Raw genomic sequence first — 24,236 nt, forward strand, 5'->3', positions numbered from 1 at the left:
AGTAGGTGGCACTTGAATGTACCTTCTTGTGTTTGTCTTAACACTCATACACTAGGTTTTGGTCTCATTGAGTCTTGAAGTATACTAAAGGTTTTTAAAGTTAAGAGGAGGAAAAGGGAGAACGTGCCTAGAATTAGAGACTAATTGTGCTAAGGGCCCTATGCTGGAATGTTAGCTACAGGCAACAGCAGGCAAGCCAGCTTGGCTGGGGCATAAAGTGCTTGAAAGGAAGTAACAATAAAAACAGCCTGGAAAGGTAGCCTGGAACCAGGTTTGAGAAGGGTTTAAGGGCCAAATATTGACATTTATACTTGATCTTAAAGACAAGGAAAAGCCACAGAAGCTTTGTGAGCAGAACACAGTTAGATTAAAGTGGCAGAAAACCAGAACTTGATCCCTAGTCCCCTGACTCCAAATGCAAAGTTCCATCCACAGTAGCACACACTGCCTTGATTTCTGATTCTAATTCCGATTCTGAGGCATCTCCATCTCAAGTCTGATCATCCATCCCCTTATGCTCAAAATGTACTGATCTTACCTTGTCATCTTTCTGACTTCCCAATCTTTGGTTGATGACACAATCATCCTCCAAATGACCTAAGCCCAAAATCTAGGAGTCAGTCTTTAACTATACCTTTCCCCTTATTTTCCACCACTTTTCACACCCAACTTACTGCTATATCTTATAAAATTTACTTTATCAATGTCTCTCCCATCCATCTATGTGCCCTCCATTCATTATTCTTATCATCTCTCTCTCTCTCTGGAAACATTAACAGCCATCTGCCTCCCTGATCTCCTTGTCTAAAGGCTCCTACAGCATTTGGAAATACATTTTCCCACAGCAGTTTAGATCTGACCTCTAAACATGCTACTCCCCTGCTCCAGTGACTCACTACAGACTGAGAGAATCTATAGGTAAAATAAGAAATTCCTCAGTAGGCATTAAAGGCCTCCTACAGTGTGGCACCAATTTATATTCCCAGTCTTACAGTATCATTCATCCACTAGGTTTCAGCCTGGCAATTACCAGCTGTTCCCAGATAATAACCTGCACTTGGCCACTTCCTTGCATCCCCACAGGTCACCCCTACAAACCTGCAGGGTATTCCTTACTCTTCCCTGACTGTTGAAATTCTTCTCTTCTTTTAAAGCCTGGGCTCAGATATCACACCCTTCATGAAGTATTCCCTCCTCTCCCTGGCAGAAAGTGATCCCCTCTCCTTAAATTTTCTTTTGGCACCATGATTGGATCTTTCCCTTGCCCTTATTCTAAGCTGGATCATTTCTGTGTATTTATTATCCTTCAAATGAAATGGAATTTCCTTGAGGGAAGTTACTGTGTTATTCTTCATGTTTATTTGCCCAGTGTCTAACTAGTACCTTACCTTGCACACAAGCATTGATAACTGTTTCACAAAAAACACATAATTCTTATGAGATTTCTCTAAAACCTATAGGTGATATAAAATTACCCAAAGAAATAAATGAATACTTCACTTTAAAATTTGTTTCACCAATCTACATATTTGTTTATATATATATATATATATATATATATATATATATATATATATATATAGTGGAACTGGACACTAATTAGCAACATAGAAGCATTTTATTCACAACTATTCACAACCTTGGTCAAGTCAATGGTTGCCCCTTACATGAGGAGCTCTTCCTGTTTTTCCTGGACAGTCACTGATTTTTATGTTCCTTTTCTTCATTACTTCCATCCCCAAGAGTCACATTGGGAATGGACAAGAGTTTTGAATGCTCAAGATACTAGGACCATTGGTGCTTGAATATGAATATATACCTCCCTCCTTAGGGAAAAGATAAGAAAGAACAATACAGAGTCAGAGGTACACAAGTTCAAAGCTCAGCAGAGTATGGAATAAGCACCACTACCTATTCTGAGACCCTGAAGCTACTGCTCTGCTCAAAGCAGTGCTAATTTCTGTTGCCAAATTCCCTTGGAATAAAGTATATAACTTTTTAAAAAATAAAACTGGGTCTGTGGTTTCCTCAATAAAAAGAATTTCATTGGGCAAGCTTCCCTGATATACTGTGTTTAATAGGGGAAATGGACGTGAAATTGTTTTAGATATTTATATAATTGGTCATAAAATCAGGAAGGAATTATTAGAAAATACTAATAAAATTTCTGACAAATATTTATTGGGGAACTTCCCTGATTCCCTACATATCAGATGCTTTAGCCAACTATTTAAAAGTTGAGGAAAGACAGGATCTGGTACTGTTCTAACACTCAAAAATGAACTAGGTTTGGAATCTATTTCCCCATTTCAGAAGAGTGTCTTGTTTTCTTGGACTCTTTTTCTATCATGAGACCCAAGGATACAGAAGAGGCATGAATCACTCGGTCACTATGGCCAGAAGACAATGGCAAGTCCCCTTTAGGAATTGGATAGTCACATAAATACTAATGGTCAGGATTTTTATGGTAGACTAACTTTGGCCCTAAAGATGTCCATTTGTGCATTTTCAAAGAATAAATATTAATCTCTTTCAAGAGGCTAGAATTTCTTTTTTTTAATCTTAAACTATGAATAATCTATATAACAATCATAATGGGAATTACACTAAAAGCTCTCTCTTAGGAAATGACTTTGACTTGTAAAAAGTCTGTCAGAACATTTTAAAGAAGCATATCTTTGTTACTTAAAAGAACATAGAATAAAAGTATTAATGAGGTTAGGGAGAAGGGTCCCAAGTTTGCCGTGTCTTATAGAATATTCCAAGTACAAAGATTTGCACCTAATAAATGCAATATTATTAAAGTAAACAATTAGAAAAATCTGTACCATACCTGCAGGTAAATGTTCCTGAACCATGTGTATTTTAAACCTGCTTCTTGAGTTTCATGATTTAGTAAGCTAAACATCAGAAATGTCGTATTGGATCAGACCCATGGCCCACACAGTCCAATAATCTATAACACCAGATGACATTAAATGTCATTTAATCACAATTCACAATGTCAAACTCCAAAAATTCAGAAATTTACCTCAAAATGGCTCTAGTGACTCTTAATAGAGACCTATCCTCCATAAGCTTATCAACTACTCCTGCAATATATATTTTAAATATTCATTCATGCACAAAAGAATTACTGAGCACCTGCTATACATGGGAACTATGCTACATCCTGAGAAGGATATACATGTGAATACAGCAAAATGCCTGTCAAAAAGGATATTATATAGTAGTACAGAAGGTAAGACATGCATGGGAGCAAGCATAACACAAAGCAAAAAGTAAAAATAACATAAGATAAATACAAAACAAAGCACTGAGTGGGTTCAGAGGATTGAGATATTACTTCTTGTTGGGGACAGAGGAGGTGACATTTGAGCTGGGCCAATGCTGTTGTTGTTCAATCCAACTCTTCATGACCCCGTTTGGGGTTTTCCTGGCAAAGATTCTTGAGTGGTTTGCCATTTCCTTCTCCAGCTCATTTTACGGATGAGGAAACTGAGGCAAACAGGGTTAAGTGACTTATTCAGTATCACATAATAAGTATCTGAATCCAAATTTGAACTTGGGTCTTCCTGATTCCAGGCCCAGTGCTCTATCTACTTAGCTACCTAGTTCGTGTTACAAAATTGTTTTGTACCCTGTAAAAATTGTTATATAAATTGCAACCCTCATCCCTCTACCAACCTCTCCAAAACCCATCTTAGAATAGGAATAGATTGATAATTAGTATAGTGATAAGACAAGATAAGGATTTATTATTTTGGAGGGAGGGGGAACATAAGATAGGAATAGGAAATAGTGATGCATGAATTAAGTGGGACTTTTGGAAGAAGTCTCACCACACAAAACCAGGATACTATAAGGATAGAATTTGTGCAAAGGGGGATGGGACAGAAGGAGCCAGAAGAGGAGTGACTGACGGTTGGTGACCGTTGGTGACAGTTAAGACCAGAAGATTCTGGGAGTTTTTCTCCGGAAGAGGAAGGAGGAAGGGAGGCTTCCAGTGGAGGACTAGGAGAGAGGAGGAGAGCATCTCAGCTCGGATCCAGTCCTGAGGATCTCTCTTTGGACAGCGAAACCCTGATTCCCTGGTCAAAGGCATCCCATTGCATCTCACCCAGCAAGACTTTAATCATCAAGTCAGCTAAGTTTTGGGACTCCATTTTGGGAGTGATTCTCTTAGGCTGCTCCTTCTCCCATTACCCAACCTTGCTGAGAGACCCTTTCTGGTCTAACTTGCAATTATGGAAAAAGATAAAAGCAGAAACAGAAGGAGAAGGCGAAAGGAGACACTTAGGAGTGGTTACCCCAAAGGTTCCCACCTGAGTGACAGACCCCATAGAAATAGAGAAGAGGGCACCCCAAAATCCCTCTGCCCTTCACCCCTTTCCCCAATCCCTATACTGACATTAATAAAAGACATTTATTAGTCAGATAGCGTTCCAGAGTGCCTGAGAGACGAGGGGGAGGGGAATCACAGCGTGGTCTGCCTGCCTCCATCTTGGAGCCAGACCACCTGCTGTGAAGTTGACTGACCTCGGAAGAGGCTTGTGTGAACCTAGCCCTCATTCAGAATTGGATTGGGGTCCCCCATGCCTCATCTTATAGGGAAGCCTTGCCCCCAACTCCTGTGGGGTGGCACGACCATCCAGGTCACCCAGTTTCAGGGTGACACCCCCTCGAAGCCTACTGCAGTGCATATTCAGTGGAGGGGAGAACTAGAAGAGAGTCTTAACTCATAGACTCTCTCTATCTCTCCTCTATCATAACATTAATTACTGGCTCTGTTAATTATTACAGTTTTGGCAGAGGCTCTGTTTATTCTTATAACTGTAACACTGAGCAATTGGATAAACAAGTACTATGTTCACCTAAACCACCCTCTTTATGATTTTATTAAATTTTAGCACATTCTTCCCTTAGCTCAAGTATTTACAAACTCTTAAGAGTAAACAGTGCTCATTTTATTTGTAGGAAATTGGTACCACTTCCTTTCATCTTCCTCTATCTCATTACCTCTCTCTTGATTTACAATAATCACCACTGCATAAAACATGTTTTTTGTTTTTTGTTGCCAGTTTTGTTCTTGATGATACCCACAATTTTGCTAGCCTTTTGGGTTATCTAAACAGTCTAGGCTAATATTTCTAAGGACTATTTTGACTTTCAGATTCTTTTGCTGGATTAAAACTGTCAGATCAGAGCCCATCATTCTACATTACTTAATAATAACCTACCCTAACGATCGCTTCCCATTTTTATACCTTCATTCAGTTTTTTGAGATCTTCCTTCCATTTTCCCAGTTTTAATCTTTTACTATTTGTAAATCTTAATGTCATTTGCAAAGTTAATACTATGTATTACCACTTCAAGATCATTAATTATTTACTAAAGCCAGGTCTTGAATATGACTGGGTTCCACAGATATTTCTTCTTATTTTTTGCATGTTTTAATTTCCTCAATAAAACAAATTAAATATTTCCACCTGATTCTCCATCTGTGATTGCTGCACAAGAGTAGATGCTAAACTAGTACATTCTGAACTAGTTTCATTCAAATTAAGTAGGTTTCACTGTGGTATGTAAAGACCTATAGACATTTTAAAATGTTAAATACCTTGGCTGCTCATTGTCCTCAAGTGTCAATGACAAGTTTTCCATCTCCTTAGCATTCAGACCAAGCTCAGTGCCATAGCTCTGCTGGACCAACTGCCAGAATTCCTGTTTGGTCAAGCTCTGAAATGACAGGAAAATCACACCATACGCTGAAAATTAAAAAAAGGCATTAATACTAGAAAAAATAAATTCCCATAATACATGAACTTACAATATTTTTTTTGGAACTTTACCTTCCGTCTTAGATTCAATATTGTGTATTGGCTCCAAGGCAGAAGAGTGGTAAGAGTTAGGCAATGGAGAGTAAGTGACCTGCCCAGGTAGGAAGTGTCTGAGGCCATATTTGAACCTCGGACCTCCCATCTCTAGGCTTGACTCTCAATTCACAGAGCCACCCAGTTGCCCTCAATTTATTTATTTTTAACGTAAACTTACTAACACCTTTTTTTTCAATGCAATAGACACTTTACCACCCACTTACAAAATACACCCCCGTACAAAAAAGTTTCTGTTTTTAATAGAAAAGTTTCCTTTAACTTTGCAATATGTGCTTATTATTATATTCATGAAATACAAACTACCAATTTCTACCCATTGACATCTTTTCCTTTCCTTGAGAAGACTCAAAAATTAACTGAAATATTCAGTTTAGATAGGCTAGTAGCCTGAGGTTATCAAATATGGCAAATTAAGAAACTGATACATTATTCAGCAAAACACAATCGTTTATGTAGAACTTTACAGTCACAAAAGGCTTCCTACATTCATTAACTCCTTTGAGAACAAATACCTTCATATAAATTTTAGGGTGGCAGGTGGTCTTAATTTTCAAAATATTAATAGACTTTGGCCATCATCTACACATGTTACATTTTGGTTGGTATGTTTATTTACAACTATTAAAAAAAGTTTAGGTCATAGTCAAGCCAAGGTCCCTGAAGTCACTGTTGGCTCAATGACTCTGTCATTCATTTATTCAAAAGACATTTATTGGGCACCTAAGTACACAGCACTGTGGGGGATACAATGAAGCATTAGCTGTCCTGGGATAATAGAGATAGAACTGGAGGGAACATTTCAAGGTCATCTAGTTCTCATTTTACAGATAAGGAAACTGAGGCTCAAAGAGGAAAAGTGAATTGCCCATTGTCACAAAGTAAGTAAATGGAAGAGCAGGGCTTCTCACATTGAACCTCCCACTTTAAAATCAGTGTCTTCCATTTCATAATGAAGCCTCTTAACTTCAAGAAGTTCATTTTCTAATGAGGTATAAAATACTTAAAACATGCAAAAAAATACCAAAAGCAATCATAGATTAATACACCAAATGAAGCGGAAAGAGTAAATAAAAATATTCCTATGGGCCATAAAGTGGCCAGAGGAAGTTTGTAGAAAAGATGGGATTGAAATGAGGTCCTAAAAACAGGTAGAATTTGAAAAGAGGAAAATGAAGGAGACCTTTCCAAGAAGAGAAGGGGGAAGAAAAGAAATTACATAGAACAGTACTAGCAAAGACAGGAAGATAGGAACTAAATGGAAATAAGGAAGAAATCAGCCTACCTGGACAAGAAGAATTCTTGCTGCAGAATAAACAGTAGGAGATAAAATTGTGGCAGATTGTACAGGACTTTAAATCCTTTGAATATCATTCCCTAAAATGTGCTTCTCTCTTCCTCCATTATTTTCCCTCTTTCCTTTCTTTTTATTGTCGCTTTCTGCCTTCATCCAACTTAGGTCCATCAGTGCTACCCAGGGGTACTCGGGGAAACTCAGGACAAATTATTTTCTGACTCCAGCCTGGTATAGGTCAAGTACTTTGCTGATTATCCTACAAAAGATGAAACCTTCATTTTCTTCATTGTAACCCAGGTTTCTATCCCTATAACTAAATGGAGCAAATATGAATGTGAAACTTCTGACCCATTAGAACCATTTGTGGAATTCCCTTTCAAATACTTACATTCTATAAGGCTATAATTCTTATTTATCTTGTAAGCTGATTGTCCCCAGAGACAGTTTTCTTGAAACATTATCACTGCCATAATAGTCAAAAGGGTTGTTGACAATGTAAAAATGAGCTTTATCCCCATCTATTTCAAGAAAGCTAACATTATAAGAGTACTTTCTGAGACATTTGGCTTCAAAATAAAATAGACAGGCCTGAACAAGAGGATGAAACAATAAAATGAAACTTAGAAACACTCACTAAAATAGTAAACTGAAATTTACACTAGAATTAAAAAACTAATACCAAAAGCAGTATTCCACATAAGTAATAATGGAAATGTTTTAAGTATATTTCTACCTACAAGTTAACAGAAAACAAATGTTTGGCTGTAAGGTTCTTGTAAAAAGATATGTCTTTCTTTTTAAAAGGCTAATAGAAATGTGTAAAAGCCATGTTTGTCTTTAGTTCATGGAAAATTAGAAGATGAGAGGACTTAAGAGTCATTCTTAATTTGGGGTCCATGTCTTTTATTTTATGCTTTTAAAAACATAATTCTAAGAAGAGGTCCATCCATTGGCTTCCCCAGACTATCAAAGGGGTCCATGACACAAATAACCTCTGGTTTAAATCTAGAATGGGGCTTGGAAATCATCCAGTCGAAGTGTTCCAATTTTATGGAACAAGAAACTAAGACCAAGAAAAGTGTTCTCTTCCAACTTTCCCAAGTTCATACAGGTAATAAGTAGTAAAAATGAGATAGATTCAAGACCAAGGCCTCTACAACAAACCCAGTGTTCCTTTCTATAATTAAATACGAATTCAAACTGTATTTTTACATTTGGACCTGGGTTCAAATTCTGGATTTGCTATTGATTAGTAGTTATGTGATCTCAGAAAATGTACTAGTGCTAAAGGCCTCAATTTTTTCCTCAGTAAAAAAAATAATAATAATAAAGGGGACTGGTTTGGACTTTTCCTTACAAGCTTTGGATCCCAAGATTCCATTAATTCAAAATCTCCTGCTCCATTTAAAACAATTCTTTCCCTTCCATGACATTATCCAGAAGTCACACACAATCTAGTTATTTATAATCCAGCTCCAAATTCAAACTTCAGTTACATTACCAGCATGAATTTCCTAAATATTTAAATAGACAATAACAGAATTGATATCTTTTATCTAGAACTAATATGTTTAACCTTAGAAAAAATTTACATTTATAAGGAAAATAAAGCATCTACCTTTGAATAAAGGACAGTCTCAATGTTTCACCCAGAGGGTTGCTTAACGATGAGCCACGAAGATATCAGATAAGTTTCAAAAGTCAGAAGATCAATTTTCGGCCTAGGAAGCTTTGTATTCCGAGTAAGGCACAAAACACTTCAGTTATCACAAGGGATTCCAGACAAGCATGAATTTGCTATTTCCCAGCTCCTTATTTTGTCGTAAGATGCTTTTATTTATAAAAGACAAGTTCTGGTGTGGTTTTAAGCTTATTTATTTCTAACTTCCTGGTCTGTAGCATCAGCTTTCTCTTCAAGGTAGCTGGTATACTGAATTGGAAGTTATACCTCACTCAACTGGTTCCTAAGCCACTCCTACTAGAAGAGGACAGGTAAACAGAGCTGTTTTTTTTTTTAAAGATACAGTTCCTATTTTCTTTAGCTGAATTAAACCCCTAGATTACATTTGCATTCTATGTCAAATATTTATTCCAAAATGACTTAATTTCTGGAATTTAGAAATACCAGAAAGATTACATTTCCATCTTCTGGATTTTACTATGCAAATCATAGCTCTCTGCTCCCTAACATTTCCATTCAAACTAGATGAAAACATCTATTTATTACTGAAAATATACTTTGTTACTTGCTACTTTGTATGACTTCAGTAATAAAACAAACAAATTCTAATAATAATTCTGTGTTAATCCCTTTATTTCTATTCCCAGTGTGTATATCTCAGCCTTGATTAACTGTAAACTGAATTTCAGAACATAGCAAGAAAAGCAGGCCATACAGGGCAGCAATTTAAGTACTTGATAATGCTTGAACAAGTAAAAAGGTCAGAATGTAGCCTGTTAATCAGGAACTTTGTGCCATGCAAATAAAGTATGAGTTCCTTCTGATTTTAGAAGTCTCATACATTTTATAGCTTAAAGCGACACAAAATAGTGGAAAGAGAGCTGCACTTATAGGTTCAAATACTGCCCTTGACACACACCATCTCCTAAAGCAAGGATGACTCACTTAACCTCTCAGTCTCCCAGGAAACTTTCAAAAATGACAAGTTAGACAAGCTGAAGATCTGTGACAGTTTCCATACCAGGAATTCCCCAAACCCGTAAATTTACAAATATATGCACACACAGACAAACACAAACACACACACACACACACACACACACACACACACACACACAAATTACAATCTTCCTTTATTTTTACTTTATTTGAAACCTTCATTTTCCATTTTTAAAAATTAGGCCTATAAGTAATAACACAGAGATTCTCTTCTGACACTTCCAATTTACTAATCACAATTCATTCATTGTTTTTGGTTTGGGGGGGAAGGGTCCAGAAAAAAAAAGTAAAGGAAAAATCATAAAGTCTGGCTCATGTTTCAAAATTCGTTATGTGAATATAAAAGTAAAAAGATGTATAGACAGCCAATTGTGCCTTTTCCAATACTATTCAAATCCAATCTTAATGAATTCCATTGAGTATCTTTTGTACTTTTGGAGCAATGTATATATTATTAGAAAACACATTCTCAGTTTATAGAAACTAGAAATTAAATAGAATCCAAGACATTTGTTAAATTTAAATTTGTTAAATTAGCTCTATCTAGAGATGATAGGGAGCCACTACAGTTTACTAAGTTGGGGGCAGGAAGGTGTGTGCAGTGATATGCTTAGACCCGTCTTTAGGAAGATCATTTTGACACCTAAGTGCAGGATGGATTCTAGTGGGAAGAGATTTCTGGCAAAGATAGTCCAGATGTGAGATGAGGGCCTGCATGAGTGTGATAGCAGTGCTAAAGGAAAGAAGGGGGTATATACAAGAGCTGTCACCTGAGAGGGTGAGAGATAGTGGGGAGTCAAGGATGACACCTCAGCTACAATCCTGGGTGACTGGGAAGGTGACAGTAATGTAGAATGAGGCTGGAAAGCTAGGTTGCAGCCAGGCTATTATGGGCCTTAAAAGTCAGAGAACTTTATATTTGATCCTAGAAGCAACAGGGAGCTTACCAAGGACAGGAGGGACATGGTTGGATCTAAGCTGAAAGAAAATCACTGGGAAGCAATGGACTGGGAAGAGAATGGACTAGAATGAGAAATGAGTGGGGAGATCAAGTAGGAAGCAGGCCAGTTGTCACTACTAATGGAGAGGGAATAGAACCTGAGTGAAGGTATATGCGACAGCAGAAAGAGGGGGATGAGAAGAGAGAGATCTTATAAGAAGGCAAGATTTGATCAAAAACATTATATGCTATGACCAGGTCAGAATTATACCAGGAATATAGGATTGGTTAATATTATAAAAACTATCAACAAATTAGGCTATAATAATAAAAGAATAACAAAAATCACATGACTATATCAATAGCTACAAAAAACACTTTGGACAAGATACAATACCTATTCCTTCTAAATACAAGAAAACAGGAATCCATGGGTCTTTCCTTGATGTGATAAGTGATATCTATCAAAAACCAAGGGCCAGCATTATATGTAATGAGTATAAATCAGAATCCTTTCCAGCATGTGTGCTGGTAAATGTTTGCCAACTAGTTTTCCAAAATGTAGGATATACTTTTAAAAAAAAAAAAAAAGAAAAATAAAAACCTTTACCTTCTGCCTTAGAATCAATATTAAGTATCATTTCCAAGGCAAAGCAATAAGTAAAAAGCAATTGGGGTTAAGTGACTTGCCCAGGGTCACACAGCTAGGCTGTGTCTGAGGTCAAATTTGAACCCAAGACTTTCTCTCTAGAGGCCTGGCTCTCTTTCCACTTAGCAACCCAGCTGCCCCCAGGATTCACTTTTAAGTTGAATCACATTGTCCATCATCTTCTTAAGTCTGGACAATCAAAAAAACAATAAATCAGATTCTTTTTCATAAAGATTGCTGATTTCTGAGGTGTTTACACGCTGAATGATCACACTGAAAATTTATCCTCTAGCTGTGACTCCAAAAATTCCTGGGCCCGTCCAGTAAAATCAGGAGTAAAGTAAGGATGTCATTATCACCACTACGACTTGAAGTAGTAGCAGAAAGGCTAAGTATAACACTAAGTCAAGAAAAAAATCTGAAGTAATTGTCATGGGAAGGAAACAAAATTATCATTTTTTGGTAGATGATACAAAAGTTTCCTTAAAGAATCAAACAAGAAATTAGTTGAAACAATAAGTCTAGCAAAGTTGTAGGATTTAAAGTAAATCCACATAAATATTATTCACATTTCTATGTATACCAGAAAGAAGAGATAAGAATGTGATTTAAAATAATCATAGAATGGGGGCAGCTGGGTAGCTCAGAGGATTGAGAGTCAGGACTAGAGACGGGAGGTTCTAGGTTCAGGTCCAGCCTCAGATACTTCCCAGCTGTGTGACGCTGGGCAAGTCACTTGACCCCCATTGCCCACCCTTACCACTCTTCCACCAAAGAGCCAATGCACAGAAGTTAACGGTTAAAAAATAATAATCATCATAGAATGTATAAAATACTTGAGAGTCTACCTGCCAAGACACACAGAGGAATTATGCAAATATAACTATAAAATATTCTTTACAGAAGAAACACAAGCCATCAATAGTCATGTGAAAAAAGTTCTGAATAATTAATAATCAGAGAAATGCAAATTAAGGTCCCTCTGAGGTTCCACCTCACATCAACCAGATTGACAAAGCTGACAACAAAAGAGCTCTGAGAAAATAGGTCTATTAATGCATTGCTGGTGATGCTTTGAACCAGTCCAACTTTAAAAAACAATTTGGAACCATGCCCCAAAATTCACAAAACTATGCATACCCTTTAGGTTGTCCTAGAAGGTTCTCCTTGGTCATTTCTATTTATTGGTTTACACCATCTTCTTCCCAAGTTCAGCAAAAATCTATATATAAGATATTACAATCTATGGGAAGCTTTTCTCCATCCCCTTTTATTCTAGTGCATTCTCTCCATTATTTCCAATATAGGCTATATAGAGCTTACCTGCTCAGACTTGTTTGCATGCCATCTCCCTCATCAGACTAGGAAAGAATGCCTCTCTCTGCATTCCCAGGTGTAGCACAGTGCCTGGCACATAGTAGGTGTTGTGAGAAGACTACTCAATCATTATTTAGGAGACCTAGCAGGAAGGGCTTGAGAATTCCAAATGGAATGGGGAAGCAGAAAGTGTGGCTCTCTCTCTGAGACGGACTCCATGGTGGTTGGGACAAGTTGTAACTGATCCTGGGAGACCTCAGAGGAAGTGGAGTTTGTACCCTGATTCCCTGGGATCCTGAAGGAAGACTGTCATCTACTTGTGGGAGATTTTGGTAGAGAATATTAATCCCAACCTGAGTTGCAGGTTAACTTGGACTGGGTTAGCTCCCAGAATCTACCCACCTGAAGGAGTACAGCTAGTGGTCCTGGAGGAGCTGCAACATCGCTAGAGTATGTCTGGACTCTTCTGTGAGGATACCCACTTCAGTCCTGCTATTCTCTGGGCCCTGTCTTGCTTAGGTCTCAGTTGAGTGTAGATAAGTCCCTCACCTGACCCTGTGGTTTGCCCTTAGTCTGGAAGTGTAGAAACCCCTATTCCCATCCTTTACCATAGTTCCTTTGATTAAATTTGTTACAAACTCTTTTGTCATTTGCCTGCTGGTTTTCATAGACCCCTTGTCTAACTCTCACTTCTGTCAACAGACATTTTCCTTGGCAGTTAAACCCAGTCTCCCTAACTTGTATGGTCCCCCCTACTGTCCATGCCTGTCTCCTAAACACCCTTCTGGACCCACATAAAGTATTTAAGTTATCTTCCCTGGTTTTCCCCATAAGAGAGGTACTCAAAAAATGTTGACTGACTACCACTACAAAGGTTATACCCTAAAGAGATCAGAGAAAGAAAAGGATTCACGTGTACAAAAATATTTAAAGCAACTGTTTTGTAATAACAAAGAAGTAGAAACTGAGGGTCATTATCCACCAGGGAATGGCTGATCAAATAACAACACCTGAATGTAATAGATTATTTTTATGCTCCTAGAAGTTATGAAGCAGAAGATTCCAGAAAATCCTAAAGACTTGTATGAACTGATGCAGACCAAAGTGAACAAATATGGAGAACAATTTATACAATAACAATATTATAAAGACAAACAACTTTGAAAGATTTAAGTACTCTGACAAATGCAATGACCAACTGACATTCCATTGTGAAACAAGCTACCCACCTCATGACAGAGAGGTGATAGGCATAGGTGCAGGCTGAGACATATATGTGTGTGTATATATGCATGTAAATATAGATATGTGTGTGTATGTTTAAACCCCTACCTTCCTATGTACAAGTTCCAATGCAGAAAAGTGGTAAAGACTGGGCAGTGGGGGTTGAGTAACTTGTGCAGGATCACATAGCTAGGAAGTGTCTGAGGCTAGATTGAACCCAGGACTTCCCATCTCTACACCTGGCTGTCTCTATCCACCACATCACTTAGCTGCCCCCTCATATATAGATATATATGTATATATATATATATATATATATATATGTATATATGCACATGATTAATGTGGGAATTGGTCTTGCTCAATTATGTATATGTTACAAGGGCTTTATTTTTAATTTTTCTTCAATAGGATGTTAGTAGGGACAGAGGTAAGGAGAAGGGAAAGGAAAAGCTTTGTTAATTGAAAAAATCAAATTTATGGAAGAGGGAAAACAGAAAAAACTAAAAGGTATGACAGTAGAAGTGCCTGACTATATGAAGGTAAAGGATAACAAAAAACCAAGACTAATACCAAGGTAACAAATTTGAAAAATATTGGTACTTTCAAAAGAAATAGGGAACTTTGGAAGACAAATGATTGGAGAGAAAGATAAATTTGTTTCAGATATGATGAATTTGAGATGTCTCATTTGAAAATTGCAAGAGATATTCAATGATGCCAGGCTGAAAGTCAGGGAAAAGTGGTTCCATATATCTATATCTATCTAGCCATCTTTACATAGATATACCCATGAACACATAAATATGTATAAGTAGGTAGAGATGGGCATTTATACTTATTTATGCATAAGTCTTTGAGACAGCCACAGAGAGAAGGTAGTTAAACTCAGGGGAGTTGATGAAGCACAGAAGAAGAAAAGAAGAGGATCTATTACAGAACCTTGTAAGTCATCCACAATTAGGGACTCTGATCTGGATGAGAGACCAGCTAAAAAGGATATTCATACAGGTAGAAGGAAAGGAAAAGAAGTGTCACAAAACCCTATAGAAAGTAGATTATTCAGAAGAATGCTCAATAGTATCAAATGCAACTAAAACATCAAGAAGGATCAACATTGAGAAAGAATCATCAGATTTGGAAATTAATAAATCATTCATTAACTTTGGAGAAAGCAGTTTCAGTTGAATGAGATCAAAGGCCAAACTGCAAAGAACTAAGGAGAGAAAAAGAAATGGAGGTAACAAACAACATTTTCTAAGTGTTTGGATGATAAAGGGATGGCAAAATACAGAACTGCTTGAGGGGATGGAAGGACCTAAGTGAAGGTTGTTTAAGGACTGGAAAGAACTGAGTGTGTTAGAAAGCAGCAGGCGAGGAACCAGAGGACTGTGAGAGGCTGAAGTTTAGGCAGAGAGGAAATATCCTTTGAGAAATCAAATTACTAGAGAAGCTGAGATGTTGATCTAAACCTAATCTCTCCCATATTGTTTTCCAAATTTCCCAGGAGTTTTTATCAAATAGTGGATTTTTGTCCTAAAAGTTGGGCTCTTGGGGTTTATCATAGACTGTCTTGTTGACGTCACTTACTCCAAGTCTATTCCACTGATCCTCCCTTCTGTCTCTTAGCCAGTACCATATTGTTTTGATGACTGCTGCTTTATAGTATAGTTTAAGATCTGGTACTGCTAGGCCACCTTCCTTCATGGTTTTTTTTTTTCGTTATTTCCCTTGATATTCTTGATCTTTTGTTCTTCCAAATGAACTTTGTTATAGTTTTTTCTAATCCAGTAAAAAAAGTTTCTTAGTAGCTTGATAGGCATGGCACTAAATAAGTAAATTAAGTTGGGTAGAATGGTCATATTTATTATGTTAGCTTGTCCTACCCATGAGCAACCAATGTTTTTCCAATTGTTTAGATCTAGTTTTAATTGTTTGGATAGTGTTTTTTTAGTTGTGTTTAGTTTAGTTCCTATGTTTGTTTTGGTAGATAGATCCCTAAGTATTTTATATTGTCTAGAGTGATTTTAAATGGTATTTCTCTTTTTAACTCTTGCTGCTACAATGTGTTGGAAATATAAAGAAATGCTGATGATTTATGTTCATTTATTTTGTATCCTGCAACTTTGCTAAAGTTGATGATTATTTCCACTAGCTTTTTAGTTGATTCTCTAGGATTTTTTAAGTAGACCATTATATCATCTGCAAAGAGTGATAGCTTAGTCTCCTCATTGCCTATTTTAATACCTTCAATTTCTTTTTCTTCTCTAATTGCTACTGCTAGTGTTTCTAGTACAATGTTAAATAATAGAGGTGGTAATGGGCATCCTTGTTTCACTCCTGATCTTACTGGGAATGCTTCTAATTTATCCCCATTGTAGATGATGTTTGTTGATGGTTTTAGATATATATTATTTATTATTTTTAGGAAAGGTCCTTCTATTCCTATACTTTCTAGTGTTTTTAAGAGGAATCAGTGTTGTATTTTGTCAAAGGCTTTTTCAGCATCTATTGAGATAATCATGTGATTTTTGTTTGTTAGCTTGTTGATATGGTCAATTATGTGGATGGTTTTCCTAATGTTGAACCATCCTTGCATTCCTGGTATAAATCCCACCTGATCATCATGGATAACTCTCATGATCACTTGCTGGATTCTTTTTGCTAGTATTCTATTTAAGATTTTTGAAAATTTAAGAAGCTGGGATGGGAGCGAATCAAAGGTACAGAATACATAAGGAATGAAGTATATTGGTTAAATGAATTCTCTGGTGATTTTTTCTTTCTTTTGATTTCAACTCTTGTTGACAAATATTCTAAAGTGTATTGTACACTTCCTTGTCTTAGGAAATAAAAGTACATTGAATATGATTTAATCTTTCTTTGATGACTGAGGTTCATCTAGTATCTCAGGTCATTATGAACATCAATGATCATTAACATTTTATACCATAAATATAATGAAGACAAGAAATGAAGAACTAAATTTTTAATAAACCCAGTGTGTGTGTGTGTGTGTGTGTGTGTGTGTGTGTGTGTGTGTGTGTGTCCCGGAAATTGATTTTTTTTTTAATTCCTCCTATCAACTTATTTTGTCATATGGAAAAAAATGCAAATGCATGGTAACTCAATCATTTCTTATTATCCTCTTTTTAGTGTTCGGAATACTGTCATGCAAAAAGGAAAATATTGAGGTAAGATGAAATTTCTTTAACAACAACAACAACAAATATGTCTACAATCAGGAACATAATATTCAGAACTTAAATTCTGTGTAAATATTAGAATAAAATTACTAATCTATGGCATTAATAATTCAGAGTTAGCAAGTGCTATAATTATGTACCTTTGAGGTCAGGCCAGTAAGGAAATAAGACAAATCTCTTTAATTCTAACATTCTCCAGTTAAAAACTTGAAGGTTGGTAATCATCTTCCACCTGAAATCTTACCTTGTCTAGTAACACATTCTGCCACAATCTGAAGATACTGAGGTAACTCCTATCTCTGGCGCCAAAGGATGTAAAGAAAAACTGTATGAAAAATAATAGTACAATTTCAGTATCACAGAAAGCAAAAGGAAGGCATCTGTCACAAATACTAGGGGGAAAAAGAGGAAAAATGCTTACTGGGACTTTCTTTGACATAAGGATATTATTGCTAGAGTTCATTACTACTGACTATAAATTATTTACAAGCCTTATTGTATTGAAAATAAAGAGTCTGTATGTACAGACAGTAGAATGAAAAAGGATCCTTTCAAATAGTTAATTTAGTAGTTTTTCTTAAGTATACTTTCTATTGTAAACACGGCTTTAATCATGTTTTACTAAGAAACAGTTACATATATTATGTTTATCCTCACTTTAATAAAAAGATACTAACTGCAGAAATGGGAAAAACTTTCATAAAAAATATTTTTGTTTTATTTCTGCCTTACGGGCCCTAGTGTGACCATGGAACAAAAGAGAAGCAATAAAAAATTGGTGGAATATCATTTAGGTATCAAAATTGTATAATTCATTTACATTAACCATATGCCTTCTTTATACACCATATCCCCAAATATCTACTATTTCCACTACTTATAGATGAAAACCTACATATCAGATTGAAGCTGGATTTTCCAATTTAGTGATGCAAAATAAAAATGGCATTTCACTTTCTTAGGGCATACTCTAATGTGTGCTTGCTTCCAGTAACATTTTTTCTTTGAATTCAATTAATATTTGCAAATCAGTATTTTTAAATAGGCCAGTTATAAAAAGTAACAGATGTTGGCACTAGAATTATACTCCTTCATTTACATATAAAACAGGTAGTACAAATTCCTCTTAAACCACGTAATCAATGGCATCATTTATCATTACAAGGGAGTTATCTTTAAGAGTAAGAGAGTTCAGGGGCAGCTAGGTAGCTCAGAGGATTGAGAGTCAAACCTAGAGACGGGAGGTCCTAGGTTAAAATCTGGCCTCAGACACTTCCCAGCTGTGTGACCCTGGGCAAGTCACTTGACCCCTATTGCCCACCCTTACCACCACTCTTCCACCTAGGAGCCAATACACAGAAGTTAAGGGTTTAAAAAAAAAAAGAGTAAGAGAATTCAGTTTTTCCTTCCCTATTTAATTCTTGGTTTATCAAATGAAATGTCAAAATCCAGAGCTGTAACTAGGAATTATTTTATCTGGGGCAAAAAAATTGATCAGAAGGCAGCAGTTCAGAGAGAGAGAGGATGGTTTGATGATGAACATAAGTCACATAGTGAGAGAAGGCAAGCAAGTCATCCTCTAGGGAATTTGGCCCAAGCCTCTGACAATTGGGGGGTAAGGGAGAAAGGTGGCCCCAGAAAAGGAATATCCCTTTGGGGGATTCTTGATATAGTAGTCTCTATACTGGAATGTCTCCCAGATATCTACACTTAGTCACCCCTACGTAGTTATGGCTTTGTCAAGATATTAAAACTTTGGATTTGTAAAAGATTTTTACTTGAAATTCTCAAATAGTTATTCTCAAACTAAGCCAAAATTCTGTTCTAACACTATTAAAATGCTTTACCCCATCTAAATAGCTGGAAATAATATAGGCTATATAATACAGGAAACAATGCTGACACAGCTTCTTTTTTCTCATCTCAGGTAGTTTTGTCTTCTGTTGTCTAAAAATAATCTTAAAACTATATTCCAGAGTTGCTGATAGATTACTAAAACTTATGAGCACATTTAAACTATCTTATTTAGCCTCTTAACTGCACTTCAAATCCCCTCTTTGATAATTTTTATCCTCAAGACTAAACATATATCACTAACTCTCATCAATCCCTCAAGATGACCCCTAACCCCATTTAATTTAATTTAACCAACACTGATTGATTATCTAATTTATGCTAGGAATGGGACCACAAAAAGAGAAATCAAGATCCTTATGTGGAGTGAGAGGGATGGGGCGAAGGGGCAGAACTCAGATAATTGGAGGAGAGTATGATCACTAACACGTGGAGGGATTAGGGAAAAGACCCCCTTAATGACAGAGCCACAGAGACTTGAAGGAAAGAAAGGATGTTAAGAGATGTTAAGATGTTAAGAGAGGAAGAGTGAATTCAAAGTATGGGTTATGTCCTACAAGAATTTCCTCCTGGAGAGTCCTGCTTTTCTCCTTGGAACACAGGAAATATTAACTAGTAACAAATCCCATCCTCTGTCTACAACTTCATTTAGAAAAATGATTGACTTTTTTGTCAAACTAGTCTAAGGCAAGCAACTTCTAACAGTCCATGAATACATTTGGTCCAACAATTACCTCCTTCCATGAGAAAGAGTAAGGACAAGTTGGGTTCTAAGTTCTATATATATAGATTCCATCCTGAACCCAGGCAAGACAGTTAGCCTTTCCTCAATGGGAGAATAACAAAAATAAAATAATAATTTAAATAATTGAGGATTCTTTCTTCCTAAAGATGAATGAATGAATGAATGAATGAATGAATGAATGAAAGAACTGTTTAACCCATGAGGCTCTCTATCATGGCACTTCTTGGTCTGTACCTTGTTTCTTTTTAAGACATACCACCCCATCTGTCTATGTAGGCTGCTGAAGACCAGGGTCAGTCCTAGAAGCAAATCCAGGAAACAGGAATGAGCAGCACTCAGACTATAGAATCAAGTGTCCATATTCTTTAGTGAAAAATGTCATTAAAAAATTCAGATGAATAAAGAACACAACTTAAAAATAATTACAATAATAACTGTGATGGTTTCATGTTACCTTCTCTGCCATTCAATTCTCTATGCACTGGGGTTTATATAAGCAAAGATTTAGAGCTAAAAGGGAAATTATCGAATCACTTCATTCTAGCTTGAATATTATCTAATCTAACTACTTCATTTTGCAGATAAATAAATGGAGGCCCAGTGAGTTGAATTAACTTGCTTTACCCTCTACAGAACATTAAGCAAATTATTTAATGGAAAGGAAAAGCTTACTAATTAGATGCTTACTTAAGCATCTAAATGTCCTAAGCACTGTGCTAAGCTCTGAACACACAAAATACAAATACAAGATAACTGAGGGCAGCAAGGTGGTTAAATGGTTCGAGAGGCAGACCTAAAGGCTAGAGGACCTTCGTTCAAATCTGGCTTCAGATACTTCCTAGTTGTGTGACCCTGATTCAGCTGCTTAACCCTCATTTCCTAGCCCTTACCAATCTTCTGCCATGGAATCAATACGTATAATGATTCTAAGACAGAAGTGGGAAGGGTCTTATTTTTTTTTTTAACCCTTAACTTCTGTGTATTAGTTCCTTGGTGGAAGATTGGTAAGGGTAGGCAATGGGGGTCAAGTGACTTGCCCAGGGTCACACAGCTGGGAAGTGTCTGAGGCCGGATTTGAACCCAGGACCTCCTGTCTCTAGGCCTGGCTCTCATTCCACTGAGCTACCCAGCTGCCCCAAGGGTCTTATTTTTAGGAAGGAAGGAAGGAAGGAAGGAAGGAAGGAAGGAAGGAAGGAAGGAAGGAAGAAAGAAAGAAAGAAAGAAAGAAAGAAAGAAAGAAAGAAAGAAAAAGAAAACCTCTACACTTCTACACTCAAGGAACTCACATTCTAATTGGGAGGTAGTGGGTGGGGAGATAAAATAAAGGAGAGCTCATGTTTATGTTTAATTCATAGCATCTGGAAAAGTCAGATAGTATTTAGGCAGGGCAAGTAGCATTGCAGATGGTGAGGGCCTAGAGGACTTTAGGATATAGTCCCCTTCCAAGAAGATAGTGGGTTCTGGGATACCTCCAGGAAAGGCAAATATTTGGAGATGAGCATCCAAAGAACAGGGAGGTAATCGGGCTCTGGGGACTCTTTTGGGAAGGCATTAATCTATGATTTTCCTAAGGGGAAGCAGATGTTACCCACTGATGAGTTAAAGCACGGGAAAGGAAGATCTCCAGCTCCTTGACACAGGAATGGTATAAGTAATAAATCGTCTAAACCTAAGTTTCTTTATGATGAAAGAGTAACACTAGATGGACTCTTAAGAACTCTATGACTGGTATGTTCTTATGAAAATCCAAAGCAAATTATTCATTTTTTCCTTAATATTCATGAAATGACAACAACAAAAAAATCACAAAAGTATGAGAAGAAACTGGACATTTGATTTCATTGTTACAAGAGATTTCCATGAAAGAAATTCCTTCTAGAAATGCACGGCACCACCTTCTCTACAACTTCTAATCTTAGAGAACTGCAGAGAGGAATAAGATGTTAAATGATTTACCTTGGGTCACAAAGCCAAGCATGTGGAGGCAGTGCTTAAACCCAGGTCTTCCTGCCTCTGAAGCTGGTTCTCTATTTGCTATGGCTGGCTGCCCCTCAAAGAATAAGTAATATGAACACTTCATCAAAAAGTTTAGACTATAGAATAGAATATTATTTACTAAGTACTATGGTCAGGCTGATCTGGGACAAAATCCGCCTCTAAAACATCCTAGCTATGTGACCCTCATTCAGCAAGTCACTTATCCTCCCAGGGACTCAGGTAACTCTCTAAGACTATAAACTGCAAAATAGCTATGGATCTTTATCAACAGATGGAGTTTCCTTACTAGAAGTTCCTTACACCAAGGAAGCCACAGATCTGTACCCACTTATTTCTAACAGCATGCAATTCTCTTAGTTGTCAACATTAATTAGGAACTATTTAAATAACAATGAGTCTAAATTCAAAGAGATCATCAACACCAGTAGTTGGTTTATAAATTCATAAATAACATTTTCAAATGAAGAGGCAAGAAAAGGAAAGAATATAAGGATTTGCATAGGTTATTGAACCTTTTCACTCTCTGTAATGATCTGAATGGCATTTGGAATGAGTCGAGCAGTCTTCTCCTTGGTCATAAAGGTTATGTCCTTCAAAGCAATGGAAATCTAAAACACACCAAAAATTCCAAGACATCAAAATGTATTATAGAACAAAATACATACACTAAACTTTTAGTTTAACATCAGCCTAGTGGTCAATATTTAAGCAAAATAAATTTACAAAGCATTAATAAACAGATATTCTCTGAAACAGAGTATCCTTTCAAGTATCTCTCCCCATAACCAGTTCTCTACTTCTGACATTAGATAACATATAAAAAGACATGTGGCTGTTCATAACCTTAATTAATATATAAACATGCAAACTGATAGAAGATAGTCTACCACATAAGACATCTTTTTGGCAATGCCATCAGGAAAAATGCACTAAGCTTATTTCAGCTAAAAATTTATTATCAGCTCTTAACTAAATATGCAAATTGAGCACAAAAATATCAAGTGAAAAAAATAAAATGTTAAATAAATATAATGTTAAGTTTTTATGACTGCATGCAAGTTTGTGTATACAAAAATAAACATTGCTATGGGTCAAATGTATCTTTACATTCCAAAATACTTTATGATCTAAAATATATCATAGGAAAGAGTCTTCTACATTCTATACTTCCCTATGGATTGCCTATCTCATTTCCATTAAATAATTCACTTCCAAAATAATGTTGGTCCTAAATAAAAAGTCTTTAGACATAGAAACTGTGACAAGTAAAAACGTGTTACATTTCTAATGTGGCCCAAGGACCCTTTTAATCATATTTCCCAGTTGAAAGTTATTAAAATTAGACTTAATCCTCAAAATTGGCCCATAAAATCTATATTGATTTAATTAAGGCTTTTGATTAGGTCTTGCACAACAAATGGAAAATATGATCTAAGCCATATAACTGTGAAATGAATCAACACTGGGCTGGAGTCAAATGCAGATAGTGGCTATCAATGATCAGTGCTGATTTCTGTGTATATAAATATATATATAAATGTAGATAAATAAAATAAATCATCTTTCTTACTCTCTTCCATCCAATATAGCTCATTCCATCCTCAACATATTTGATGTGGTAGATTCTTTTATCCTTTCATTTTCAGTTGATAGGAATCTATAAAACTCTAATGATTTTTGCTCTGACTTTGAAATGAAATAAAAAATAAAAGAAATGAAATATGTTTTGGGGGAACCTCCTCAAAGTTAATATAAGTAATAAGGGGCCTGGCACAGTTTTAAATAGTAAGATTTAACATAATTAATATAGTGAGCCAATATTGCACCACTTAGGTGACCAACAACCTTCCGGTTTGCTATTTGAAGTTATGATACCAAAGAGGTTTCTCAGATAATTGTTTTAACACATTGAAATAAGAATATGTCTTACTGTGGTTTCCCATCTAAAGATGTTGCTATGGAAACAGAGCCAGTTTTCTGAAAGGTACAGGCGCCCCTGAAGCAGAATGTCCTTCTGAAGAGCACAGGCGTAATCTGAACATATAAAGACAGGAAAGGAGTTGATTCAAAAATCTAGCAGCAACTTGAAAAAAATGTAGGGTCTCTCAAAATACAAAGTCATGATAACCACTTGTAGAAGGAAAAACGCTATAGAGAAAATTATCACAGTTAAACCTCTACCTCTGCACTAACAGCCAGAAGAATCAGGGGTGAATACCAATGAGCAGTTGACATTCTCAACAAGAATTTTACCGTGTCTCCCACTGAGAAATAAATAGATGATTTTTTAAAATTTTAAGATCTGGGATTTTTCTGTTTTCCTAGTGTGAGAATTCATTCCTGGATTATCTCTGTTGATGAGATAATGGGTTGATATAAGAAATCTTATTTAATCATTGAATTCTAAAGTATAAAAAAAGATGTTTTTTTA

General features: G+C 36.3%; 1 protein-coding gene across 1 annotated transcript in view; it reads right to left on the reverse strand.

Annotated features, from left to right (window-relative positions):
- Nucleotides 1-24,236, reverse strand: part of GRAMD1C (GRAM domain containing 1C) — a 132,052-nt gene that overhangs the window by 49,989 nt on the left and 57,827 nt on the right. The window contains exons 4-7 of the mRNA XM_044670087.1: nt 23,736-23,839; nt 22,318-22,413; nt 17,453-17,533; nt 5,622-5,740 (exon numbers count right to left, since the gene is read on the reverse strand). Of these exons, the coding sequence (XP_044526022.1) occupies nt 5,622-5,740; nt 17,453-17,533; nt 22,318-22,413; nt 23,736-23,839 (400 nt within the window). The remainder of the gene's footprint in view (nt 1-5,621; nt 5,741-17,452; nt 17,534-22,317; nt 22,414-23,735; nt 23,840-24,236) is intronic.

This window comes from Gracilinanus agilis, chromosome 3, assembly GCF_016433145.1.
Source record: "Gracilinanus agilis isolate LMUSP501 chromosome 3, AgileGrace, whole genome shotgun sequence".
NCBI lineage: Eukaryota > Metazoa > Chordata > Mammalia > Didelphimorphia > Didelphidae > Gracilinanus > Gracilinanus agilis.